This window comes from Haliotis rubra, unplaced genomic scaffold (genome assembly GCF_003918875.1).
Source record: "Haliotis rubra isolate DU_JTF1 unplaced genomic scaffold, ASM391887v1 Scf33, whole genome shotgun sequence".
Taxonomy (NCBI): domain Eukaryota; kingdom Metazoa; phylum Mollusca; class Gastropoda; order Lepetellida; family Haliotidae; genus Haliotis; species Haliotis rubra.
This window is the reverse complement of record NW_025767002.1, coordinates 128,863-150,651: the sequence shown is the minus strand read 5'-3', so window position 1 is coordinate 150,651 and position 21,789 is coordinate 128,863. Positions and strand designations below refer to the sequence as shown.

General features: G+C 37.7%; 1 protein-coding gene across 4 annotated transcripts in view; it reads right to left on the bottom strand.

The window, feature by feature from the left end:
• The window catches only part of LOC124284126 (calcium-activated potassium channel slowpoke-like), a 136,378-nt gene that overhangs the window by 26,374 nt on the left and 88,215 nt on the right, over window positions 1–21,789 (bottom strand). For all 4 annotated transcript variants that reach the window (XM_046720183.1, XM_046720184.1, XM_046720182.1 and 1 more), the window contains exons 7-13: window positions 21,006–21,176; window positions 16,410–16,501; window positions 15,887–15,997; window positions 14,653–14,758; window positions 14,176–14,328; window positions 7,976–8,131; window positions 1,093–1,205 (exon numbers count right to left, since the gene is read on the bottom strand). In XM_046720183.1, coding sequence (XP_046576139.1) covers window positions 1,093–1,205; window positions 7,976–8,131; window positions 14,176–14,328; window positions 14,653–14,758; window positions 15,887–15,997; window positions 16,410–16,501; window positions 21,006–21,176 — 902 coding nt within the window. The remainder of the gene's footprint in view (window positions 1–1,092; window positions 1,206–7,975; window positions 8,132–14,175; window positions 14,329–14,652; window positions 14,759–15,886; window positions 15,998–16,409; window positions 16,502–21,005; window positions 21,177–21,789) is intronic.

The following is a 21,789-nucleotide window of genomic DNA, read 5'->3' as shown; positions in this document are numbered from 1 at the left end:
CTAAGATCATCGTAAGTTAATGTTAATGTATGGCAGTTATGACTATCTTAGCGCTAAGAGAGCTTCGAAAATCTAGGCCAAGGATCCCAAGTGTAGAAAAGTTATGACTGGCTATTTTCCAAACAATATCCTAATGGATCCAGTAGATTACTGTAAATCTTAAAAGTAATGCGAGAGTAAATTCAATGCATGTGGCCTTTGCTCGCATTAATTAAACTTCGCAATTATGGTTAAAAAATTACTCTTAACATGATGGCATCAGTATGGATTATTGAACAACCAACTTAGATGTCAAAACAAACACCTTTCTATTCCACATCACGGTTTATTGAGCTACCAAGTATATACCTGTAATATATGTCATTCAATTGCATAATGGACATCCAGTGAGTCGACATTGCTGTGGTCCAGAGTTTCAAACTCTGGCATCACAGAATACTGCATCAAAGGCTGACATGACCCAACACATATACTGACTGACTGAGTTTAGTTTTACGCCGCTTTTAGCAATATTCCAGCAATATCCCAGCCTGTTTAGTTAAAGCGGTCAGAAATGGGCTTAACACATTGTGCCCATGTGGGGAATCCAGTGAACCCGGTCTTGCTGTGGTCCAGAGTGTCAACGCTTTAACCACTAGGCTACTGCATCAAAGGCTGACATGACCCAGCACATATGGATAGGCTTTATAACACATATTATGACACCTACACCTTTGTCGTGTGTACCTACAAGTTCGTTGACACCTTCTTCACATAGCAATCTGTATATTGTTGTTTTATCGTGATGTTGAATGGTTCTTTGTGAAGTACTCTACTCTCCGCTAATAAGCAGTACTATTTTCTGTTTGATAGGATTAATGAAGGATTTGATTTAGGTAAGGCTTAAATGCTTCTCCTGTATATCTCACAGAAGTAATTTTATAACTACTTATATAACTGGGGCTGGGGGAAGTCAAATGATGTTGAGTCACATTTTATAATGATATAGACCGGGATAGACGTCTGGAGTTGCATTAATTTGGAAACATTAAGTTCAATATTTACAGTAAATCAGTTGAAAGACAGGAAGACAGGAAGTGACTTGATACATACTCTGCTGCTTCAGGGAAGGTCATGCCATTGAAGGCACTGGAAAGGTATTCTGTGTACATCTCCATGGCTGTTCCCCGCATATAGTCTGCCTGCCACTGAGCTCGATCAACACCCTGCAATGTCAAGGATTCAGTGTCACCAACTCCATCTCAGTGTTCAGCTCAGATGTATGGGAGATCTGATGAAGACGTCACAAGAATAACAAACATGTTTCAATCTAAAATAGTTCAAATGAGGTTGAGGTAAATCACTCACTTCAAACTGTATGATAATGAAGATGAACACATGTTATATATGGGATTACACTTTCTCAGTAAGGATGATGATACTAAAGTTTCAATGCACAAATGGCCAATATAACCAAGGAAGTAGAACTGTTCCTTGTCTCACACAGATACAAAATGTGTATGTCTATCATAGTTGCTGATAAAAACAAACACTTTCCCCTGCTGAATACTGATGCACACCCTATAGACATATTTTTCTTGAGTATAACAAATAAATTCTTTTTATGAAACTGTCCAAGGACATAAGATTTTCAACACAGCAATTCTGTCTTCATCGTTTAGGACACCTATGACATTTCCACTGATTACTAGCCTACTGCTTCATGGCTAACTATGCTTGAAGATATTTCATGTCAACTGGTTAGGTAACTAGCCTACTGCTTAAACATACCTACCGGTCTGTCTAACTAGCCTACTGCTTAATGACTAACTATGCTTGATGATAGTTCATGTAAACTGGTTAACTAACTAGCCAAATGAAATACTGAAAGATGGAATCTTAAACTGTTAAGGCTGTAAAAACAAAAAAAAACTATCTGTAATGTAATAACTTCGATGAAACTATGAAGTCTACAAAATTGGTCAAATTAGTGACAATCTAGTTCTACATATAGAAATGGAAATTCTCTTTGTTTGAGTCATGATGACTCTTGATTACCTCGGGTATCTTATGTTGCAAGTCAAATAAGAAATGAAACATGAGATGAAAAGATAAAACATTCCCTAAATTGCTGATTTGCGCTTCCATAAATGAAGAGAAATGGATTTCATGAATAATATTTCATCAACACTGTTATGTACACAGTTTTTCAGCAAACACCCAATCTATACCTTGAAGGTGAGTGAGTGAATGAGTTTGATTTTGCACCACTGTGATATTTGAGTCATGTTACATCTGTGACACCAGGAGACAGCTTTACTCCTGCACCATGTGTGGAATCAAACTCGAAGCCTAATGACTTGTTCTACCCCACCACCTTGCACCCTGAAAGCCAACCCACACATTCAATGTTAACCATTCCCATCCTCCAGCAGTGTGTTAAGTCCCTTCAACAGCTGATGTTCAGGGATGGCAACAGGAAAATCTATTTTCAGCTTAAAACTTAATATTGTGTCATCGAATGGGGGGTTCAGGGTTTCTCAATGGGTTTAGACGATCCACAGAATTGATAAATTTGAAATAAAATCGGTGGAAATCTCATGATCAGTGGAAAATTGCCATCCCTGTATGTTACAAAGACATCCTTGAAATCTTAAACTGTGAAAGTGAGTTAGTCAGGTTTTACACCACTTTTAACAATATTCCAGCAAAATTGTTGCAGGGGGCACCAGAAATGGGCTCACCCATTGTACCCAAGTGGGGAATCGAACCCAGGTCTTCGGTGTGGTGAGAGAACATTTTAACCACTAAGCTACCCAGCAGCCACTACTGGAACAACTGAATCCAAATAGGCTGGTGTTAAAGTGACGGAAATAAGGAAATCTAGAACTTGTCCTTTCAGTTAGAGTGAGTGAGTTTAGTTTTACGCCGCTTTTAGCAATATTCCAGCTATATCACGGCGGGGGACACCAGAAATGGGCTTCACATATTGTACCCATGTGGGGAATCGAACCCTGGTCTTCGGCGTGACGAACGAACACTTTAACCACTAAGCTACCCTACCGCCCCCCTTTCAGTTAGAAACCTATGTTGTGGTGATAATGAGTTCAAGTCCGTGGTCAGCATAATGACCAATAATGAAATCTGGACCAGACAAACCAATGACTGAAAGCAGAAGGAACAATCAGGTCATGATGACACACAATCAAAAAGTCACTGAGACTGACCACCAGATTTTGGAATTGTTCTAACCTAGGTCTGCATTGGTCTGGTCAGCATGTCCACAACTTTATGACCATCTCATCCTTTTAATACCCATCTGTTCTTACGACAAGCATCGAGACTGCCGTGAAATCCTTATTGGATGCTTCACACATCACACACATTAATTTACATATTACACTCATGGCAGCATTGCCCACACCAGTGAAGCGATATTAGTGTAATGCTCTTGAGTTGAGTAATTTTGAATGTTGTCACTGAATGCACTGAAGTCATATCAATTAAGGTGAAAGTTGTTGGATTTTTTTTAGTTCAACGTCACACTCAGCAAAATTGCAGCTCTATGACGATGGCCTGTAAATAATCAGGTCCAGACCAGACAATCCAGTGATTGATATCATGAGCATGTATCTATGCAACCCCGGTGCAGTGATCTCAATTATCTGTGTCACTGAACACCTGATGCATTAGGTCATCTCTTGCAACAAGCAAAAGTTGCTGAGGACCAATAATCTTAACTCAGGATCTTCTTGTAAATATATAAAATATTTTGACTTGACCAAGCATCATTACATGTATTGAGGTATCAAATTAAAGTTCATTAAAAACTTATATGGAAGAACAACACTGCTCATATGAAAGTGACATCAAAGTAACACTTGATGTATTGTGAAGTGATCTGAAACAGTAACAGGGCAAGTCTTCATGTGATAGCAAATACCCTTGAACTGAAGTGATCTGAAATAGCAACACAGCATGTCTGGTAGTGATGCTCTTGAGAGCGTGAAGTGATAGTGTAGTAACACCACCACACGGTTTGAATGATACTAACATTCTTGTACATGTTGAGGGGATATTCATCTGACACCATTGGCGCCATGACTCCACTTCCAGGCACCGCCATCTGCTGTAGGAGGCAACACATGTCACATGGGCCAATACCAATCAAGTATTAGTAGTGTTAGCTGCTCAGAAAACTTACAACCAGAAAATCTCTGCAGAAAACTGTGCTAACGAACATACCGTGCAGCAAGCAAAACATCCTGACAAAAACATCTGAAATCAGAGAACATGCACATCTACAACTGGAAACAGAATGCATTACATAAAAACAGAAGGATTGATAAACAAGTAAACAGGCAGATTCAGATTGATCAGAAAGTAAACAGGCAGATTGATCAAAGGGTAAACAGGGTTGCTCACAGGGTAAAATGGATTGAGCACAGGGTAAACAGGCAGGTTGGTCATGGGGTAAACAAGCAGATTGGTTACCGGGTAAACAGGTAGGTTGGTCATGGGTAAACAGGCAGATTTATAACAGGGTAAAAGGATAGGTTGGTCACAGGGTAAACAGGCAGGTTGGTCATGGGTAAACAGGCAGATTTATCACAGGGTAAAAGGATAGGTTGATCACTGGGTAAACAGGCAGGTTGGTCATGGGTAAACAGGCAGATTTATCACAGGGTAAAAGGATAGGTTGGTCACAGGGTAAACAGGCAGGTTGGTCACTGGGTAAACAGGCAGGTTGGTCACTGGGTAAACAGGCAGGTTGATCACAGGGTAAACAGGCAGATTGATCACAGGGTAAACAGGCAGATTTATCACAGGGTAAAAGGATAGGTTGGTCACAGGGTAAACAGGCGGGTTGGTCAATGGGTAAACAGGCAGGTTGCTCACAGGGTAAACAGGCAGGTTGCTCACAGGGCAAACAGGCAGATTTATCACAGGGTAAACAGGCAGATTTATCACAGGTAGATTGGTCACAGAGTTATAACAGGGTTAATCACAGGGAAACAGGGTTCAACACAGGATAAACACTGCAGTACACAGGATAAAGAGGACTGAATATAAACATGAGGCTTATGCAAAAGTTTAACAGGTAGACTAATAAAATGGATAAAAATGAAAGGATTTAAAAAAGAATTAAAAGACAGAATTGGACAAAGGATTAGTACAAGGATTGACCACAAGATTAACATATAAACAAATGGATTGAGAAAAAGATAAACATGCATTAATAATGAAGACTCATACCATGTTTTTAAAGGAAACAGAATAATTCAAAGAATATAATAAAGATAAGTGTTTTTACTACATTTGTCTTATTTTCTACACTGTTAACAGCCATGTAGTGAGATCATTTAGGACCAAGCAGCATCCCCAAAATTTGTTCTTATACGTGGCAATGACCTTTTCCCTTAATTCTTGTCGTTTGTGGACAATTTTCACCCTTTTCAAAATGTGCAATTTCAATTACATATTTGAAAACACAAGAGAGTCACTCCATGACCATAGACACTGCTTGTGCAAAACATATCAAGATGTCATAAAAGGGGAAACAGTTTTCAAGTTGGTGAAACTGTTTGATAGAAACAACACAAGCATGTCACTGTAAATTGTATCAATTTATTAAAATAACTTAATTTATGGATACAATTACCTAAGCTTCCAAATCTCTTCCCAAGAGGCCATCAAAAAATTCCATTAATTTCGCAAACCCTCTTGGGTATAGTATATGATGAGACAAAAATATGACATTAACATTTTGGCACACAGGTCCCTGGATGCTCATACAGTTATTATTCATGCCATCTTACTGACATTAATCTGAAGTGATTGCTAGAACTAAAAGTGGTTTCACAATTATTTATTGGACTTTTAAAGTTTCAAAAATAAAGTGTCAGTAAAATGAACAAAGTGTTCACAAACTGGTCAGCTATGCTGATAAGGAGACACTTTGGGAACACTTTGAGATAGAGCGAGTGCTTGCAAGCACAAATATTGTTAAAGCAGGCGCATACTGGTAAAGTAAACACAGTACAATGCACTGAGGTGCAAGGTGTCAAAGGTTAACGAGCAATAGTGAGTGAGTGAGTGAGTTGGGTTTTATGCCACATTTAGCGATATTCCAGTATTATCACAGGAGGACACCAGAAATGGTCTTCACACATTGTACCCATGTGGGGAATTGAACCATGGCCTTCGGCATCACTTGCGAACACTTTATCCACTAGAATACCCTACCGTCCCGTTAAAAGCAATAAGCAGTATGGGACCACAAGTCATCCAAGTATCAATACTATGATACTGGTGCAGTAACACACACAATGTACCCTCCGTACCAATGGAGATGAGGGAAATTGTTTCAGTATGGTTCCAGTGGTCGTAAATTTTACAAATGTGGATTAAAATTCACATAATAAAAGGCTGTCAGTTCATTTCCTTCCAAACAAGCTTATATATTTCCCCAAGAGAAATATTTCCTTGTAGATCCGGCCTGTGAATTGTGTGTCCAAGCAAGTGTCCTCACAAGGACACAAGCAAGCAGCACATAGCCTTGTCTCATGTACACACTGATCAAACAACTTGCATGAAGTGAGGTGGATGTAACGTCGTTTTGAAGAGTTTTCCAGTTATATCACAACATGTCGCCCTGATGTGGGAGGAAATCCTGAAGCAGGTTTCCGTTGTTCCCACTTAGGTGCAGCACGCCAGCACAAACAAGTTACAAACCTTGAAACATCATCGGTGTAACAAGGATTTGAACCAGAATTCAAACCCGCTCATGCAATAAAGTAATAAAGGTAAATTGCCAGAATAATTGAAAATTATACCCATCAATTGCATTTGATGTTCGGGAAGTGAAAAAAGGGCTTGTCACTTTGTTGGCCATGATTTCAAATTAATAACAAGCTATTGTAATGGTGCCTATGCTCTCCAAACCAAGCCATGCAAACATCAATCTCAGAAACACATGCCCCTCTCAAACATGTGCTGTGATGGTCTCGCAGAGCTATAAAGTCAAGGGAGATAACTCTTCTCTTTGTCTACAGCACTACGGCAATGCAGTCCCAACTGTTACACTCACGTCAACATGCATGAAGGATTAGTTTGTGATTCAGGGACAGATAACTATCAATCATTCCAACCCAACATCTATATTTTACTGCTGCCACTTATTTCTCTACAAATCCCTGGCCATCTCGTATCAAAAGATGTTAAAATATGGTACTATTGTTTCCCTGCCTGGTTCTCAAGGCGTTAAAACAAGGTCTGGTCCAACTTTTGAAATTAAAGTCGGTCCTTAGGCCACTGAAAACAGCTCAGACCCACAGCTTTTGTTTATGGGTCCTTATGGCCTTGTTTGCTGGGAATTACTTTTATTGTAGCTAAAATATAGGGCCTACACATTCTGATCAGGACCCACAACTTTTTATGGTTCTGGGTCCTCAGGGCCTGCAGCTATTCAGGGTTAAGGGCAAACACTGGTCTGGTCAGTTCAGACTCTGTGTACCCTCTCTGATTGAGTATCTATGTTAAACTGCAACATCGTATCTCAGTGGATGAGCATGAAACCGATGTTATTGAACAAGCTGAAGCAGCCACACACAGAAGAATGCATCTAATGTGTTTCACTTCACCTCTCCATTTCTACAAAGATATATTTGTTGAATCTTAAAGGAACAGTTTGACCTGGAGGGCAGATATGTCACCACCCAACCCCTTTTTGTGCCACCCACCATTTGTAGCATCACACATTAGACAATTTTAACTGGAACCCAGAAACCCATCCATCGCCACCAACCACCATTATATGCACTACCCGCCATTATAACCACCTACCACAATCACAAACACCAACCCTAACTTCACAACCACCACCACCCATCATTATAATCCCCACCCACCCACCATCACAAACACCTACCCTAACATCCCAACCACCACCACCCATCATCATAATCCCCACCCACCCACCATCACAAACACCAACCTGCTTGTAGGACCTCATGGTGAAGAGGTTGGCCATGAGGGTTGAGAATCCAGGTGCCAGACAGCTCTGAGCGATGAATCCGAGTTTGAGTTCTGCAATACACACAGCATCATCCCCTCGTTTCCAGTCCCAGCTTGGGATGTTCAGCAGGTATGCCTGGTGACCAGAATATGATAGTTTAAACACTTGCGTAACTACAGTGGCAAACTCAGTTATAGTCCGTTTGGCTCAAAAGCGGACCGATGAATTGCAATCTAACTCGAAAACTAATAAACATATAATACTAAATGAAACGCTGATCATAATCAAAATAGTAAACCAACTCTAAGTGAGTTTTTTGCAGAATTTATGAGAGGAACAGCCAGGTGTACGCGCATAGCGTGCACGCCCACACGTTGTTAATTCATTTGTACTGTGCGTCCATCCATCCTTTTCTCCCACACCTAAATAGTGAGTGAGTGTTCCTCCTTTGCACTCCTCCCTCGTAATAAATAGTGAACTGTGTAAATATTTTAATGATAGTTAGTTAAACAACTTTTTTATTTTTAGGACATAAATTCTACCAAAAAAATCACAGAGTTGGTCTGATGGTTTGATTATGATCAATGTTTCATAGAGTAATATATGTTTATTAGTTTTCGAGTTAGACTGCAATTCATCGGTCCGCTTTTGAGCCAAACGGACTATAACAACATTAGGAACAGTAGCTCACCAACACATGTACAAACAATAAATGTCGTCTTATACCATAGTCAGACCCATGCAAGCACTATAGGGTAATGGCTTTGTGTATTACCAGTATGTCCAGTGCTGACAATGTAAGCAGGTGACCACTGTGGCACAATGACACAGGATAAGCTAAGTCACCCATTGTGGACAACCAATTCTCATTTTCATTTGATCTGAGGACCATCATGGCACTGGAGATCTATCCTGCCTTAGATGCTCTGCATCTGCATTTAGGCTTGTTGAGGCCAGACCAATTTTATTTCTTGTTTTACGGATCCGCCTGTCATATTTTTTCAAGAAATAGAAAAAAATAATAATTAATTTTCCCCACTCATAAAATAAAATCCTCATGTTTTTATTGGCCAAAAATGTAAACTTAAAACTTTTATTTTTTTGATTGTTTTTGCCCCACATTAACTTAAAAAATTGCCAAAAATAAAATACTTTAAGTATTTAAAAGGAAAATTATTTTGACTAGTGATTTTATTTTTTATGTTTTTCCCTCCTGCCTTTAGGTTTTCTGAGGACAAAAATCCGTAAAACAAGAAATAAAATTGATCTGGCCTAATATAAAGTCATGTTTCACATGACCTACCCATAACTAAACTTCCCCTTCCTTTAATATTTTATTTTGAAGCAGTTTTATGAAAGTAGTTTCAGCTAAACTTTTGCTCTTTGCACCAGATTTAGATTTAGATTTTGTCACTTCGAGCTCATCCTTGATGATCATGGATATTAAATCACCATTCTATTATGACAAAACCCAGGATCCATTTGTAGCCATTAGCTTCAGTTTGGAAGTGCCATCATCAGCTGGTTCTCTCTTATCTTTCACTTACAACAGAATTTTCTTCTCATAAGGTACTTTCAACAAGCCTTGCCACAAACACCTGGTGTCATCACTATTGTACTGTGATCAGACTATATAGATTTCAGCACTATTCTTACCCGTGAAGGTCTGGGTTAGAATGAACCTTCACTAACCCATGCTTGTCGTAAGAGGCGACTAATGGGATCGGGTGGTCAGGCTCGCTGGCTTGGTTGAACATGTCATCGGTTCCCAATTGCGCAGATCGATGCTCATGCTGTTGATCACTGGATTGTCTGGTCCAGACTTGATTATTTACAGACCGCTGCCATATAGCTGGAATATTGCTGAGTGGGGCGTAAACTAAACTCAACTCACTCACTCATAATATTCAAGGTTCTATTGCACAAGGGCAGTTATTCATTCACCCAGTTGAGTCCGACATCCATCATGACTCTCATATTCTGACACAGACCAATAAGAGTCATGATGCTAAGATCCCATCATGGAAGGTGGTCCAGATCAATAACCTCAAGATTAGAGTGGCACACTGATACTTGACCTGAGATGCACAGTCAACGACAGTCACATGTTTCTGTCCTGGTCCTCTGCGTGGGTCACAAACGACCTTGACAGTCATTATGTCCCTGAAAGTCATTTGTGACATTTTTGCCATTCTGGGACAAGATGGATTGAACTTGTACCCAGTAATAGAAATATTATTGTCTGGCTTCCATCTTCACGCAAGTTGACATACAGATGTACATATTCACGTTGTTCAACAATCAAATTATCGACAGCTGCATACTTTAAAAAGCTATTAATATCAAATTGTGACTCTTGGCAATGTTAAGTATTATTCTTACTTGAAATCAGCCAAAATACTCTTAAAAACCATGCATAAACACAAAACACTAAGAGCTATTTTGAATGATTGGTTGGTTTGTTGTTTAACGCCATACTCAGTGATATTCCAGCTATATGGCTGTGATCAACATCATCAGCATCAATCGACACAGTTGGGATAAAATGACATGTCAACCAAGTCAGTGAGCCCAATCCTGCTAGTAGCCTGTTAGGACAAGCCTACTTTGAATGAAATGCCTGTAGTCATGCATTTTAACTGATTTGTCATGATATTGAAAATATTGATATTCGACAGCGAAAGTCTAGCAGCAATGGCCGTGGCAAGATGAGCGCTTGATCAGATCAACATTCATATATTCAATAAGCCCCACAGGCAGCAATCAAGATGTCTCTCTCAAAGACTACAAATGTTTTTCTCATCGGTTTCCTCATCTGAATGGAGACGGGGTCAAGAACAGTCCCATCATTCACCAGTACTTGTCATACATTCTGATTGGCAGGACACTGTCCTCCAAACACCAAGCTGGTCGATATCCACATTATCGACATTTTGAAGACAGCTAGGTTATTACCTTCACTGACATTTAATTACAAAATCTAAATTAATCTACTGCCTAGATTTTGCATTGTGTCAATGTGAAATTCTATCTGATTTGTTCTAATTCTCAACACAATAGTTTAAACAGGAAATAAAACTATGAGGGATCATTTTCAGGTTTCAAAACAACATTAAAAAATTCAGGACCATTCTCATCATTGAAGCCAAAACATATTATCATTAATCTAAAATAATGACTAAGATGGCGATAAATGGCCGAGATTGTATGTCAGTACCATCCAAAGCCTCCTTTGTTTTAAATGTTCATCTCAATGAAGCGAGAGATAGGCATTGATTTTGTTTTGTGAAATCAGGTTATACAGCCCATAGCTGTTGTTCAGAATGCCTCATATTAACCTATTCATGATTAGACAACACATTTGGATTTATTTTTGCTATCTGTAAAGTGATGTACAGATAGATGGATGTAGGGTCGTTTTAAAATGACCTGTAATGGGAGGTCTTGAGATAGATGAGCAGCGGTAGCGATCACTGAGATCTGATTTCAACGAAAATGTCTTTAACCATACCACTTTCGGCAGTATTCCAACAATTAGAAAACACATTTGGATTTATTTTTGCGATTAGTTAAGTGATATGTAGATATCTGGATGTAGGGTCGTTTTTAAAATGACCTGTAATGGGAGGTCTTCAGATAGATGAGAAGGCGGTAGCGATCAATAAGATCTGATTTTAACGAAAATGTCTTTAACCATACCACTTTCGGCAGTATTCCAACAATTAGAAACACATTTGGATTCATTTTTTATGATCAGTTAAGTGATATGTAGATATCTGGATGTAGCGTCGTTTTTAAATAACCTGTAATGGGAGGTCTTCAGATAGATGAGCAGCGATAGCGATCGCTAAAATCTGAATTCAACAAAAATGGCTTTCATCCAGCACTTTCAGCAGTACTCAAGCCATGTCTATGTGTGGTCACAAATTAGCTTTACACATTGTGTCCATGTGGAGAATCAAAGCAATTCATTGGGGAATACAACCTATAAGCTAAGCAGAATTATTAGCCTTCATGATCCCAATTGACAAGGAAGAATGTGATGATAAAAATAATCCTAACAGCCACATCAAAAGCCAACCTAGACACATTAGCCATAATATTCAATTATTTATTTTCTATTGAGAACATCTGAAGCCACCATGAGACACTGCCAATTGTGCGGTCAATGCTAATACTATCATCCTACCACTGTTTCACACTGACCAGGCCCATCTGCTTAGTGTCATGTAATATTCATGTGGTCAACACTGGCGGTCACTCAGACGTGTCTACTTAGCGAACATGACCATATGTGTGGCAACTACGGCCTTTTGTAGTTATAAAGTTCGCAAAATGTAGTCCTTGTAATGGATACAAGGAGTGCCATCATTAATTTTCATTACCTAATGCAACAGAGGTGGAATAAAATGCTCAGTCAATAAATATTAACCACATATGTGTCATCATTATTCTGTGTGTGAATCATTCATTTTGACAAAGATTTCAATATCCAACTAAAAGGAAGTTAAAGAATATTCCTTATATGACTGACTGACTGAGTTTAGTTTTACGCCACTTTTAGCAATATTCCAGCAATATCACGGCGGGGGACACCTATTCCTTATATGACTCTAGTTGATCTGTCATGGCCGAAACATTGGTTGCTGTTCCTTTGAGTGGTTTAATTACATCAGTACTGGTGAGAGGTTATATGTAAGGGGGATAATTATGTAAAATATGACACAACACCACTTTGGGGGCAAAAATAAAGATGATCCAGTTAGGAAATTTGGATAAGTTATTGGTATATTTATGCAACATTCAAGGACTTTTCCGAATAAAACATGCTGTGAAACTTCAAAATCAAAACCTTATCAAAGTTTAATTGTTATATGTGCTTACGGAAGAAATTATTCATATACCAATTTTTTGCAAACTTACATATATATACCAGCTTGTACGATGAGCGAGTGATTGTTTTGCACCATTGTTATAGTTAAGATGAAATGAACAGTAAAAAGTTTATTAAAATTATGCCACACTTGCGTGCACTCAATGTTCAATTCTCAGCTCCCTGAGGAGTATACAACCCTGTCTCATCCTATGAGGTACAAATTCACTGTATGGTGAACAGATGCATATTTGAAAAGAAAACATTTGCTGAGGGTCACAACACAGGTGTGACACATTCTTCACAGTGGGGCAGGACCGAAGACCAAGAAACAGATTGACCGTTCTCAGCTCCATGTGGAGTATACAATTCACTTGATGACTTGATGAAGGTCACAACATGTGTGACACAATCTGTAGTGTCGGACAGGACTGGAGCTGTAGAAACAGACTGACCCAGGTATATCTATGTGTGCTCTACTAGATGGTGACACCTTGAACAGGACTAGGGCAGGGACGACTGCTGGTGGCAGACATCTGGTATCCATGTGGTCAATCCATTTCACAATCTCAATCTGGGATATATGTTTAAATCATAATAACTAAATCATAATAACCGTGGGCTACCTTATACTGTAATACATTTAGGCATGAATGCATTTCTCACTCTAGGACATGATTAGACACAGTAAATGGCCTAGGTGACAGAGATGCCAAATTTTATTAATGTTCCAGTGTAATCGTGGGGGAATTTCATATAAAAATTATTTTAGAATGGTCTTCACCTTTGAGAATATCAGAAAATGGTTTCTGCTTGAACATATTCATCAGGCCTTGTCATGAGTGGAACTCATGGTCAAAGCTCCATATTCAGAAAAAGTATCATCATCAGTTGATTAACCATGGGTTTTCTTCAGAAAGACAAAGTGGAGTTTCATTTAAAGTTCTGAAGTAACATCTGCATTTATGCAGTTAGTTCCACGTCTCCACTTGCAAAAACCAATCGATAACATTACTTGTGTGTCTTTTAACATAACAACCAATCACAGACCTTGTATCACTGAGAAGAGAATATTTTAACACTATGAGAAATGAAAGCATGGCTCTCATTGGTCAGTATAGTCATCACAAAGAATGCATCATTCTGTAGTGCATTACCAATTTGCTTTAAAAAATGCAAATATTTCATGAAAAAAAAAATCAAGTATGAGGACAAATATAATAGCATAATTTTATCTCAAAATTATAACCATTATGCCAAAATGGTAACAGCTGGTATTTCTTGTAAACAGCTTTGTCAGTCTCACCTTGTTATGATATTGCAGGAGTTGCACAATAACTTTTATTTCGGAATGGTAGTTTTTTATTGATATGACTCTCATGATGTTGGCTGCGTCCTCCTGGTCTGGGTCTTCGCAGTACTTGTTGGCCAGGACCAGACACGCGTCACCTTGACGAATCTGGAAACAGAGTGAGTGAGTGAGTGATTATGTTGACATGGCAATAGTACTTGTTGGCCAGGACCAGACACGCGTCACCTTGACGAATCTGGAAACAGAGTGAGTGAGTGAGTCAGTATGTTGACATGGCAACAGGAAACAGAGGAGGAGTAGTGACACATTTTGTCCAGGACCAGAGGAAACTGAGGGTGTAATTAGTTGTCACCTAGTGACAAAACACACTTGATACTCTCATATTCTTCTAATTATTGTCAAATTATATCAAACAAAACCAATCAGGTTGTTTAAAGCAATCTTTGCAAAAGACGTTTGAACATTCCATACCTTAACCCTTTCCAAGTCATTGGCATCCATCACTGTGCCCTGGAAAAACTCAACTTGTGTAAAGTGACGTTTGAGAAGACCTTCCAATTCCAGGTCAGGCAACATCCTGGAAAGGAATAGATCCCATTTAGCGTCTCACACTCGTCTAAATGCCTTTGTTTGGGATCCTTTTCGGGACATGGGTTCTATTCAGGGTGTCAGATGAAATTTAAGATTCCAGCAGTGTCACCTCACAGTGGGTGGAAGGCCCACAATGACTATGGTATTTATTTAACAAGGTTCAAAATCGGGCAGATTTAGGTCCAGTGCTCAGTTTTACACTGGTCTATATTCACAGGATTTGACTTTTTCTCAGGTAGGTGTTTTTTTCAAATCTAGATGACATAATCTAACTTTCTTATTGAAAACCTGGATGTTCCTGAGAATTCTTATGAGAAGCGTTATTATATTTGGCACAATGCACAAAACAATTTGAAACTTAAAAGGTCTCCAGAAAAAACATTCAGTTTTTACAATTTTGACGAAAAGAATACAAATATTTAACTTCATTAAATATTTGAGCCAAATACATATAAAAGTGTTCATCAATAAGAGCAGAGCTGATGTATCTTATATATACTAAACATGCACATGTATAGAAAACGTGCATATTTACATTTTCCCCCGCCCATTTCTGGTGTCCCCCGCCGTGATATTGCTGGAATATTGCTAAAAGAGGCGTAAACTAAACTCACTCACATTTTCCCCCCAATTCACAGTAATGTTCCCATCATGTAACAATAATATGACATCACAAAATGGGGTCACAATTTAGTGACAAAATTTTTGAAGAATGTTTTGAAGCTACTCTCATTCACTCAAAATGGGCAAGAAATGACAATTTGTTTGATATATAACACCACATATCTGATGATTATGGCTTCTAAACTCTTATCAGCAGACACTGGAGCCTTTGTTTAGCAAGGTGTCATCCTAATAATTGCAAATGGTATAAAATATTGATTTTTTTTGTCATCTCAGTCATAAATACAGTTCTACAAACCGCTACATCACTGATACAAAGGCAATGACCCTACGCTAGTTACCCCAAGATAATATACTGTCATTAAACGCAGGATTAAGGTCAGTACCAGACATTGCCACTACAGTCTTCAGGCATTATCCGACAAGGAATGTCCTCCATCTTATCAAATATGGTTAATTCTAAATTTGAAATTAAATTGGACTTGCGTACTTGTGTATGAAGACAATTTCTACATCCACGTCCTCTCTATCTTTGTGTAAGAAATCCTTTAAGAAGTTGGACACCGACTCGAAGGTGATATGGCCACACACAACAATATGTCTGAAAGAGAATTCCAAACACCGATAAATGACATATTATCAAACACTCCAATCTTTAAAATAATCATTCAAAATTGATAACATTATATGCAGTTGAAATAATTCTTATTTGCTATATTGAAATATATCTGGAATGATAAAAAACACACTTTATTTATTAATAAGGCCAGACCAATTTTATTTATTGTTTTACAGATTTTTGTCCTCAGAAAATCTAGAGGCAGGAGGGAAAAAAAATAACAATAAAATCACCAGTCAAAGTAATATTCCTTCTAAATACTCAAAGTATTTTACTTTAGGCAATTTATGAAGAAAATGGAAAAACATTAATGTAGAATATGATTGAATTAACCCAGAACAGGAGTGACAAAATATAGAAGATATGATCATAGAAGTAACTGAATTTATATTACCTCTTTCCCCTTTCTTTCTTGTATGTGCCTCCGTATTTCTGTCTGCGACTCAAGATTTCTGCTATTTCAGGGATAAAGCTTGCAAACAAACCCTACAGGAGACAGGAAAGTAATAATTAAAATTAAGATTTGACAATGATCCACTTTAGTATGGAATATATCCATGTATTTGTTGGTTACATATGTTACTGATATCAAGGACTAACATGATTCATAATTTGAATCCGGGTAAGAGGCGACTAACAGGATCGGATGGTCAGGCTTGCTGGCTTGTCATCGTATTCCATTTGCGTAGATTGATGCTCATAGTGTCAATCACGGGATTGTTTGGTCCAGGATTATTTTCACACTGCTGACGTATAGCTGGAATATGGCTAAGAAGCATTAAACAATAAACAAACAAATCATAATCTGAAGGTTGATAATGGTGCTAATTAAGGATATGTTGTTAAATACATGTACAATAAACCTGAAGAAGTTAAACATAAATGGTGAGTGTTTTCTTACTTCTGTGTGCAGTTGTGTGACAATCGAAAGATGCAGGGAATTGGAATTGTACATTTTGATTTAATGTGAGTGTGTGACTTTGGTTCATCAATGATATTAGATCTCGTGTCCCACCAATCTAAGAGTAATGACAACATTTTAGTGGTTGATAATAGGCAATACATGGTCAAGGTGCTCAGTCTTGTTGGTCACAGTGAGTTTAGTTTTTTTACGCTGCTTTTAGCAATATTTCAGCAATATCATGGCGGGGGACACCAGACATGGACTTTACACATTGCACCCAAGTGGGGAATCAAACCCAGATCTTCAGCGTGATAAGCGAATGCTTTAACCACTAGGCTACACCACTGCCCCTCGCTGGTCACAGGGTGCTCTCGAGAGACTGGTCACCAGAGTCTCCATCCTTCCACAAATGGTATCAATAGCCACAGTGACCAACCCTAGATAGTCAGAATTACAAGCATCATGTCCTGATAACCATTTTTGTATCAAAGTCCCAACAAGAGATTCCTTGAAGAATAACTTGTACTTTTGGTACTTATTTTGTTTAAACAACCTCCTAGCCAATGTAAAACCTAAACGATTTCAGTAAAGATAAAATGGCACAATTAGGTAAGCGGACATGATGCACTTAACAAGGAAAAGCATCACATATTATCTTGTGCATGGTACAAACTCAACCCAGTCCATGAAGGCTCAATTAAAGATACATGAGGGATTCTGTTTGGACCTTATCTTACCAATTATCAAATGAAAAAGTTAAAATTAATGAGATTTCTCTGTATTTCATTTTCTTCTCTGATGTCCAAGCCATGCATGAATTATTCATCTCCTAGCACACTTCAAAACATATTCCCCAACACATATGCATCGATGTGTGAGTCACACAATGACACTATGGGGTGGTACATAGCAACACAGAATGCTTACATGCTTTCATAAACTGTACATATTTACCTCTTCTATACATTTTCATCCACCAGATTAATTATTCACTGAATTGATTTTGCTTGAGACATCTGTACAGAATGTCAATCACATACGCAACAATTATAGCTGACTCACATCCTGTGTATCTGATCAATTTTGTATTCAACTGATTTTCTGAAGAGAAGCAGCCATCTTGAAATATTGCACACACATTTAAAAAAAAAACTTCTTTGAAACCTATGGTAATTGGTTTATGACACAGCGAATCAATATAAAAGTCAAATTGATTTATAGAGTAAATTTTCATGTTCCTAAGGGAGTAACGCTGACAAGATAATGTATCACAATCTATCAATCTATTAATTTCCATCATGCATAAAAGTTATTCAGCTGAGGCATCGAGTGTAGATTAATATCAATATTCATGTTATTTACATGCAGAACTAGCGATTGATTATATGCAGGACCCAGAATCATTGCAAGGATAATCTCACTGATATAATCTCAAACAGTTTGCGCCAGTCTCAGCAGAGTTGGAAACTAACAGAACAATATCAGTCACGTGTTCTTAAATTGTGTTTTGATTGTCTACTGACTCTCCAAAACAGACTTAACAAATTAAGTTAACAAATTCCTGTTTTCGACAGGGGACACTAAAACAAACTCTTATGCAGATCAATACATATTCAAATGTTCAATAGATCAATTAATCTGTTCTGTGTGTTCTCTATCACAACTGTCTAATCAAAGACTTTATCAGTGCCATGTTTTTAAATTGTTTTCATTTTCTACCAAATCTCCACAACAGACTTATCTAACAAGTTCTACAGGGGACACTAAAACAAACTCTTATGCAGATCAATACATATTCGAATGTTCAATAGATCAATTCATCTGTCCTGTGTGTTCCTTATCACGACTGTCAAACCTCAGACTACATCAGTGCATGTGAGATGTTCTTAAATTGTTTTCATTAGCTACCAACTCTCCACAACAGACTTAACAAACAAGTTCTACTTGCCACACTAAAATAAACTCTTACATAGATCGATACATTTTCAAATGTTTAATATATCAATTAATACGTCCTGTGCATTCTCGAACAAGGCTTGTCTTATTGATGTTTTATTTTATGGCCTGGCTTATTGATGAATAAGGGAAGGTCCAATCTGATTTTAATGTTAACTTCTCGACATTGATGTATGAGAAATGCTTTGATGCATGGAGAATGTTTTTCCTTTTTTGATTTTTTTTTCAAGCCACGCAATAACCGTGTTTGTTTCCGTTCTTTCTTTACATGAACTGAATCATTTATGGACCTTTTGAAAAACTTGTAGTGAAGGAAAACAAAGTTTTATGTTTATCAATTCCCAAGATGACAAAGATCACAGCAGAGGTAATGTGGTTGCATAGTACTTAGAACATGACAAAATAATTTATACCTAGATTGTCAAGGGATTGTTCACACAGCATAATAGTCATAGACTGGGACAGCAGAAGAAGCCTAGTTTTTTATTTTATACCATATAGCTGGTAAAAGTTGCTATAGTATATTTGTGATGGTATTTTTGAGTTGCTAGGGTAACTTGTGGTGATAATTTTGAGTTGCTAGAGAACTTAGTGATAATTTTGAGTAGCAATAGGAATTTGTGATGATAATTTTGAGTTGCCCGAGTATTATGTTGCTGACAATTTTAAGTTGCCCTAGTATTATGTCGCTGATAATTTTAAGTTGCCCGAGTATCATGTTGATGATAATTTTGAGTTACTTGATTAATATGTTGCTGATAATATGTAAGTTGCCTGAGTAGTAAGTTGATGATAATTTTAAGTTGCCAGAGTAATTTGTGATAATTTTGAATTGCCAGAATAATGTTTGTTGATAAAAGATGCAAGAGAAATATGTTAATGATAATTTTGAATTTTGTTGGGATTGGTTCTTTGGAAAAAATGAACAAAAGCAGTGAAAAAGATCTTTATCACTGACGGAATACGTCTATTTTTCACATTAAATTCTGTGTTGTCCACCAAGACCACAGCAGATGAATGATCACATTCTGTAAAGTATCACATTTCCTATTTCATTAAAAAGTATATATTAATAAAAAAAGCAACAAAAGTTTTCCATAACCATAAGTAATCCCTGCTAACAGAAATCTCTGACTCAATTCCAACTATATCCTAAGCAGGTGTTTATGAATCATTATCACACAATAAAGATATATGCCACATGAATCTACTACATAGCTTTCAATGTGTGAAATATCATGATTAGATAGAAATCTTGCTCACCTGTTACCTACAATACAAATTTAATAAGTTTAGATGTATGTCAACCTTTAGATTAACAACTAGTCTCTGAAATGTACATATTTGACAGAAAAAAAGCTCATAGTGAAAAAAACAACAACAAAATATAATAAAGGAGCCCTGAGACTTTCTTCATTTTCCTGAAGCTGTGGAAATCTAGACTTGCCAAATTTTCTAGACTTGCGTGGGATTTCTTGGATATATTTGCTTCAGGGTCTGTATGACAGACTAGTCTACCAGCAGAGTTCTCAATTGTGTCTGTGTCAGTTTAATTGTCAATGAGTAAAAATGAAATTTATCAATCTGAGCCATGACCACAGACTTACACTTAATTTCCGAAATTATATAATTTTTAAAGGAACAAAGAACTCCATATAAATTAAAAAGGAGCCCTGGGAGGATGAGATTCAGATCCTGAGGAAAATCTAGACTTGCTTAATTTAGGGCTTTTGTATTAGAGTAAAGGTTGGGTGGATTAGAAACAGATTTGATCCAGGGACTGGTAGAGACTATCCTGAGTAATGCAGTGAGTGTGTGTGAGTTTCGCAGGGTATGAAACTCACAAAAATGTCAGCCAGACCACAGCGCTGATACGATGACAAAAATCTACAGTCAGCAAGCCGGACCACCTGATCCTGTTAGTCGCCTCTTACGACAAACATGTGTTGCTGAAGACCAATTCTAACCCGGATCTTCACGGGTCATTAAAAGTAAGGAAACTTAGGTATAATGCAAAAAATCATAAAGAGGATGACTATGGCTTCGTATCAAACCCAAATAACTGATGTGACTAGCAAACACTTTATCTACTTGGCCAGTGAATCCTCCTCACAAAAAAGCAAAACTTACAATGCTTATGAGGATAAAAAAGGTGACAAAGGTCCGCCCCAGAACAGTTGTTGCGTAGACGTCTCCATACCCTACGGTTGACATGGTTACCAACAGGAAGTAGAGGCACTCCCAGTAGGTCAACTTTTGGGGATTCGAGAAATTGAAGAAAAAGTCTCCAGAATTCTCAATCTGAAATGACAAAAAACAAACATCAACAATGGGAAGTGGAAACTGAGAAACATTAAAACGGTTTGTGAGAAGTTTGCAACAATTTTTTACAATGTCTATCATAAAAATGACAATACCTTACTTTTCATAATAATAATAATGGCCATTCATAAAACACCTGTTTACACACACTTGTGCGTGCTCAAAGCCCTAAAGATAATGGGTAGCTCATGTGAATACTAGAAAAAGTTGTTTCACAAACGATCATTATTTTGTCACTTTTCGCTATTTCTTATGAGGGAGGACCACTTGTTGGTAGAACAGCCAGGTGTGCACGTTGTACATGTGAAATTGAAATTTCACTGCACACGCTTGTTTATTACCTGGCTGTTCTATCAGCAAGTGGTTCCCCCTTGTAAGAAATAGCAAAAAGTGACAACAAAATAATGATCGTTTATTAAACAACTTTTTTATTCAGGTGTCCAGAATTATGAGACGAATCATTAGAGTTGGTCTGTCGATTTCATGTGACTGCAAAATTTGGTTTTGTTGCAAGTATTAGGTTTTGTGTTAGTGAGCAATTCAAAGGTCTAAAATGAAGTCAAACGGACTATACATCAATGACACATAAAGA